At 42.9% G+C, this 7456-nt stretch overlaps 1 protein-coding gene across 2 annotated transcripts in view; it reads right to left on the reverse strand.

The window, feature by feature from the left end:
- slc8a4b (solute carrier family 8 member 4b) overlaps positions 1-7456 on the reverse strand; it is a 57758-nt gene that overhangs the window by 26908 nt on the left and 23394 nt on the right. Inside the window, exons 3-5 of one of the 2 annotated variants that reach the window (XM_058395994.1) lie at positions 5884-6969; positions 5433-5696; positions 4255-4733 (exon numbers count right to left, since the gene is read on the reverse strand). In XM_058395994.1, coding sequence (XP_058251977.1) covers positions 4255-4733; positions 5433-5696; positions 5884-6912 — 1772 coding nt within the window. In that variant the 5' untranslated portion in view covers positions 6913-6969. Of the gene's footprint in view, positions 1-4254; positions 4734-5432; positions 5724-5883; positions 6970-7456 lie in introns of both variants that reach the window. The other variant, XM_058395993.1, reaches the window with a different exon arrangement.

Genomic DNA, 7456 nt, shown 5'->3' on the forward strand with positions numbered 1-7456 from the left:
TTTTACAAACATTTGTGAAAGAAGGGGTCGCCCTCAGGAGCTCAGTGAATTCCAGCGTGGAACTGTGATAGGATGCCACCTGTGCAACAAATCCAGTCGTGAAATTTCCTCGCTCCTAAATATTCCACAGTCAACTGTCAGCTGTATTATAAGAACGTGGAAGTGTTTGGGAACGACAGCAACTCAGCCACGAAGTGGTAGGCCACGTAAACTGATGGAGCGGGGTCAGCGGATGCTGAGGTGCATAGTGCGAAGAGGTCGCCAACTTTCTGCAGAGTCAGTCGCTACAGACCTCCAAACTTCATGTGGCCTTCAGATTAGCTCAAGAACAGTGCGCAGAGAGCTTCATGGAATGGGTTTCCATGGCCGAGCAGCTGCATCCAAGCCATACATCACCAAGTGCAATGCAAAGCGTCGGATGCAGTGGTGTAAAGCACGCCGCCACTGGACTCTAGAGCAGTGGAGACGCGTTCTCTGGAGTGACGAATCGCGCTTCTCCATCTGGCAATCTGATGGACGAGTCTGGGTTTGGCGGTTGCCAGGAGAACGGTACTAGTCTGACTGCATTGTGCCAAGTGTAAAGTTTGGTGGAGGGGGGATTATGGTGTGGGGTTGTTTTTCAGGAGCTGGGCTTGGCCCCTTAGTTCCAGTGAAAGGAACTCTGAATGCTTCAGCATACCAAGACATTTTGGACAATTCCATGCTCCCAACTTTGTGGGAACAGTTTGGAGCTGGCCCCTTCCTCTTCCAACATGACTGTGCACCAGTGCACAAAGCAAGGTCCATAAAGACATGGATGACAGAGTCTGGTGTGGATGAACTTGACTGGCCTGCACAGAGTCCTGACCTCAACCCGATAGAACACCTTTGGGATGAATTAGAGTGGAGACTGAGAGCCAGGCCTTCTCGTCCAATATCAGTGTGTGACCTCACAAATGCGCTTCTGGAAGAATGGTCAAAAATTCCCATAAACACACTCCTAAACCTTGTGGACAGCCTTCCCAGAAGAGTTGAAGCTGTTATAGCTGCAAAGGGTGGACCGACATCATATTGAACCCTATGGATTAGGAATGGGATGTCACTTAAGTTCATATGCGAGTCAAGGCAGGTGAGCGAATACTTTTGGCAATATAGTGTATCAGCCATTCACGGGCATCTGTGAACTTGTGCACATGGAAGCCAAGCATCTCCTGTATGATGCTGCATGAGTGACAGTTCAAACAGATGCCATGGCTGGGTTTATATATCTCAAAGGAAGCACGAGTTAGCCGTCATCCTCCCCAGGGATGCAACAGAGCAGAACTGGATGCTCTGCTAAAATTAGAAATTATTAAGCTGCATGTAAATGGGGTCAAAATGTAAAAATGTTCAAATTGTCCTAAAATACTGAACTTGATTACAACATATGAAATCTTATTTCCTACCGAGATCTGTGCATACTGTATGTACTAGAGAGAGAAGGAGAGTGTGTGAGAATGTGTTAAAAGGGTAAAAAAGGAGAAGGTACAGAATAAATAAGAAGCACAAAAAGGTGTCTGTGTGTAAATTAGCCGAGAATTTTAGTGTGAAAGTGTGTGTAGTTCAGTGTGTGTGTGTTTCTGTTATCTAAAAAATTCTCCATGATGTAAGTGTGATAAATTGTGTGGAATGAGGGATTTACTCGTAAACCCGGTTTTTAAATCTGTACCTGGTGTGAAGGACAGAGGCACCGTTCACCAGTATTAGATTTTTTCCCACTCAAACCATTCTCATCCACTCCACTATTTCCCATTTCATCCTGTCAACACTGCAGATTTCCACTGAGAGTGGACAAATTCAGACACACACACACACACACAAAAGAAGATAGACTTTTTCAATCTTGCCACACACAATAGCAGACAGAAACACACAGATTTGCACTAGTCTATCTAAAAGTCTCAAAATGTGAGGAGTGTGAGAGGGCAGAGTCTGAGGGAAGCGAGTGTTAATGAAAAGAGGAAGAGGTGGGAGATTGGATGCAGACGCCGATGAAGGAAAAGATGAAGCTTACTGTACATCGTCAAACCTCATTTGTTACTGCAGAGAGCACGAGCAGGCAGTAGAGATAGAATAAAGTGAAAATGAATGAAAGACTGGGAGCGAGGGAGAGAGCTGAGGCAGGGGGCTGATGAAGGCCTGCGGGAGGATAATGAAAGACAGGACTGAAAGCACCATCATCTCCATCACCAGGGGAATGGGGAAAAGAAAAGAGGAAAGAGTGGACAGAAGGAGACTGCATTAGACAGTAAGAAGGAAAACAAAGAAAGGGAAAGATGGAGGGAAAAAAAAGCGAGCAGAAGAAAAGGGGAGGTATGAAAATAGACAAACATCAACAGTGACAGTTGCAAACACAAAGTAATGAGTGTAATCTTCAGATCTGTCTTTGTTTCTCTGTGCCTAATCAATCTCGAGGTACCGGCTGCAAGATGCTGCTACAAAGATCTCTCTCATTTCTCTCTCTCTCTCTCTCTCTCTCTCTCTGTCTCTCTCTCTCTCTTTCTCTCTCTCTGTCTCTTTCCTCCCCTGCAGTTGCTCATTCTATTTTGATTTATTCCAATTTTTTGCAGCTGTTGCTCCAGCAGGTCACCTTTCATTTGCTTTTCACTTATTTACACAACGTCCATATCGTTTGGGACGCCCCAGTCAGGACACAGAGATCGAATTAAATTCCCCTGGTGCTGTTGAGTAATGTTCTAACAAAGCATGACTCTAACAAGGACACAGATATTTATAAGCCTGCTTCTTCTTGTATCTTATTTATTTGCCATTGCTGTAGTAGCTACTACATCACAGGAACTGATTAAAATTTAATGTAGCTTAACACTAAGTACCTACTGTATCTTACTGTATAAGGAAAAAATAAAAACCGGTATGTTCTTTCTGATCATGATGAAAAATGAGTGCTTATTTTCTCTAGTTCACCTAGCTAGCTGGTTAAACAAGGCAGTAAATGTTAATGTTGTAATGTAGCGGTGTATTAGGAATAATGAAAGTCAGTTTAGTCCAAGGTCTGATCTAAAAGCATTGCAGTGCATTGGCTCAAACAAAAAAGCATTGGCTGCACAGAGCAAGTTCATATCTGTGTGCCTAGTTAATGAATAGTACAGTTGAAAGGTTTTTTACTCAGAAAAATGATCTGTTTTACAGCGGCTTTATCACATGAGAAAGCTAGGCTGAAATAAGAGTTTGAAACTTACCAAGCTTTTAAAACCCCTTTTCTGCATAGTGAAGCTATATATACAGCTTAATGATCCAAATCAAGTTTTAAAATTGTTGAAGATAATGTAAAGGGAATTCTTTTTACTGTCGAAATATCGATAATGTTGTGTTTGTTCACGGAGAACTCGAGTTCACGACTTGAATCTTGCATGACCGTTCCACTGCACTTTTGTTTAAGATAAGATTTTTTCAGAACTGTGTATTAAATGACAACAATCTTTACCTTAGGTTAAGTTATATAGGGTCTACTTAATCTTCACTGCCTTGTTTATTTAGCTAGCATAACATTATCTATTTCTAGTGAATTCTTTACTGACTTGTTAAATTAGCTAGCTAACATTAGCTAGTATAGGATAAAGTTAGTTTATATTTACTGCCATGTTTAATTAGCTAGCTAATATTAGCAAGTCTAGTTAGATTTACTGCCGTGTTTAACTTGCTAGCTACCACCAGCTGGCTAAGTTAATGTTTATAAAACTAATGTCCATAGGGTCCTGTCTGTTCTGACCAAAAATTGTATTTTTCTTTGACACTCCAAGACACTGACCTCTGAGGTAGGAGCTTTTGTGGTGTTCAGTGATGTTTAGTTAGCAATTTAAGCTGATGATAACATTAAGGCTAAATAGCTATGTAGCTAACTATCTAGCTACATACAGTTTTAAGTGTTTTAAGTGTTATTGAATCTCTGACTCCTATCTATGATCCTACTATTTGACTGAAAAATGTCTACACTTTCTGATGAGAATGAACATTAGTCCTGGAGACATATTCACACACACACACACACACACACAGAGAGAGAGAGAGAGAGAGTCTCCCAAGAACACACTCTAAAAATAACACAAACCCTTGTACCAAAGTGTCTTGGTTCAAAAACAGTTCTGACAGATGTTTGAAAAACCCAAACACTGAAACAAATAAACACACTTCTAACACAAACACACACAGACACACACACACAAACAGAGTAAATAGTCCAATCGATGGCATACATTACAAGCACTGCCTACTTACATGGTCTCGTCATTTTTGAACTCCAGTTTTCCAGACGCTTCCTCGTAGTCTTCTCCACCGCGGGCCGTACCATCGACGGTGCGGTAGGGGACAGCGACAAGCCCCCGGGCACCAGACGTCCTCTGGACCTTCACCTGCATGATGCCTACGCTCTCGCTGACCCGTGTCGACTCGCTCTCAAACGTGAAGATTCCAGCGTGGTCATCGTCGTAGATGGTCACCGTGGCTGTGTGAGCCTCTCCCAGAGCCGCCTTCAGAACCGGAGCACCTCCATCCGGCAAAGTGCCCTCGTTTCCGCCTACAATACGTGGGTTACTCAGATGCACATAGAAGTATTCATCCTCCTCAAAGATGTCATCATCGATTATGCCCACAGTCAGTTCTTTAAGGGTCTCCCCGGGCTTGAAGAGCAGAGAGCCTTCAGCAAATTCATAATCAGAGCCGGCGTTGGCAGTGCCATCTTCTGTACGAAAGTCAACCTAGGGAGAAACACAGGTCAGAGGTCAGAAAGAGAGGCAGATGTTCTAGCCATACCTATCTGAAAATCAAAAGTAGGAGGAGAAATGGGCTCTATTGAGAAATCTGTGTATCTGCATCTTTTGTGCTGGAGGAGGCACAACAATTTGGGCAGGTAAGTACATGGACCTGTATTTTTAACTAAACTTCTGATTGAAAATGAGAAAAAAACTTATCACACAAATATCACAATAAGTGACCATTTTCCCTTTACAATATAAATATTGTATATATTTTTTATTAATAGCTTACAGGACTATGATGAATATTATATAATGCCATGTAAGCAGGCGAATATTAAAATTAATAATAAGTCAGATGACAATTTCTTGTCTCCTTTGCTTTGTTAAATAACAACTTTCAAAATTCATCACTTGGTATTCTTTTATTCTGGCTGAATATGTACATAATTTAGGCTTATCGCTATATACATTCTTTGCTTATTTTTGTTCAAAAGGGATTCTACTGGAGCCTTTATAAATATTATTGTTATTATAAGTAAGACCATTACATTGATTATTTATTTGATAGCATCTGCATGTAAAAATGATATGTTTATGATTCAGGTTGCAATAAAAGTCTTACTTTGACCCGCAAATTCACAGACAATTTGTTGCATTGTTGTTTGTACTTTCCCTGAGGACGTTTCAGAATAAAGTCACCTTTACAGTGCACCCTGGATCTCCGCCATGCTTCGCCACTGTGAGTTTCAGCAGGCCACAGTTTTCAAAGCACTGATAGAGTGCAGGTTCAAACTCCAGACGTGTGGTGTAGGGGTCATCCTCCTGCTCCCTCGTCTCTCCACTGCTCACCACCTTCCTGGCCTGATCTGCTGCATGCTTCTTCAGAATGTTCCCCGCTCCGGTCATCATCCGCGTGGCCTGAATACGGTAAAATGCTCGGCTCTTTTGCTGCTGCATCAGCACCTGAGAGTAATACCATGAAATAACATACTGTTATTTCATATAAAGTCAGAACAATAGTCAGATAAAATGTAGATACACCCAGAAAAAATGTGAGATGTGTCTTGTTGCATATCTTGTGTTAGAGCATTGTCTATCTACCCAGAACCCTCCTGTAATGACACTGGATTAAAGTCTACAAAACTCATACCTGATAGTTGGCCATCTCTATAAGCTGCTCCATATCTTTATCTGGATGTCTCTGCTTGAGCTCTTTCAGTGTTCTGGCCATGTCTCTCCTGGCCTCGTCCTCATGATCACGTCCTCCAAGACCATCCTCTACCCCCAGCATTCCATCTAGGTGTGCCGCCATGCCATCCAGCTCCAGCATGTCCATCTTGTTGAAGGCTGTCTCCTTCACCCCTTCATCCCCTCCTTCTGTCTCCACCACAATGCCGTGGCTCTTGTCAGCACGGTAGTGTTTGCGACTGTACTTGTAAAGGAAGAGGCGGCGGTCAGCGACCCACGCCTGCACCACGCACACAGGGAAAAAGAGGAAGGTGAGCACTGCCTCCCAGACCTCCACCTCACCAGGGGACCACACACAGAGGATGACATAGAGCCACACATAGGCAAAGACGCTCCATGCCGCCGTCACAAAAAAGACTCGCAGATGCTTGACCTTTCTGGTCTCCCCATCAGGCACCACAAAGACACAAAGACCAATGATGACAAACATGTTGAAGGCTGCGCTGCCCACGATGGTGCTTGGGCCAAGTTCTCCAGCCTCAAATTGATGCCCACACACCTCAATGACTGAAAGCAGGATCTCCGGGGCTGAAGATCCAAGAGCCATAAGGGTTAAGTTGGAGACGGTCTCATTCCAGATGCGTACTGTAGCTGTGCAGGTCTCACCGTTGGGCCTCTTGATGGTGATTTCCTTTTCTTGGGAAGTGATTACCTCAATAGAAGACATAAAGCGATCTGCAATGATCGACATCCCAAGAAACATATACACCAGTGCCACAAAGTAGACAATGGCGCGAGCCACCTTGTCACCCACTGAAGGATTCTGGGGGTTCCATACTGGTAGGATCACACCCTCAGAGCAGGCATCACCTTGGGAACAGTTGGCATTGGAGGAAGTTAGGTCATGGGAGTCAGCATTTGAGGGGACAAAGAAAGAGACAAGAACAAGTAAAGGGAAAAGAATGCAGAGGGTTTGGGGGGTGAGATGCATGATGCAGGATCGTCAGTCCTCCAGAGCAGTTGTGAAGATCTTCTCTGTGGGTTTGAGCTATGAAGAGACAAAAAGAAAGAGATTAAAAATGATCTCAATATATCATAAATCAATACCACTGGTCTGGAAAGCAATCCTGTAGGAAGCTTTTAGGTAATTATTCAATGTGACAGTTAATGATATATAAGCAAATGATGACACTGGCCATAAAAATGTCAGTGTTGATCTGGCTGCATCAGCAATCCACCATCAGTGATGTTTTTTTTTTAGTATAAAGTGTAGTTTATAAATGAAATGCAACCCTTTGTCTAATATGTCTTAAAGCATGCTGGTTGGAATGCCACCTCAATACATCAGTTTTTCTTGATGTGATATAAAACTTTCTAAAAGGCTTCATAATATGATATTGTAAGAGCTTGTGGAAGGTTTCTGACCCTTTCCTTTATGCATTGTCATTCATCCCATAAGATTCATCCTCCCTTCACCTGGCTGCCATGCTCCTGTCACATTACCATTCATCTCACCAGCTCTTCACTCACCTCTC

The sequence above is a fragment of the Hemibagrus wyckioides genome, linkage group LG07, assembly GCF_019097595.1.
Source record: "Hemibagrus wyckioides isolate EC202008001 linkage group LG07, SWU_Hwy_1.0, whole genome shotgun sequence".
Lineage (NCBI taxonomy): Eukaryota > Metazoa > Chordata > Actinopteri > Siluriformes > Bagridae > Hemibagrus > Hemibagrus wyckioides.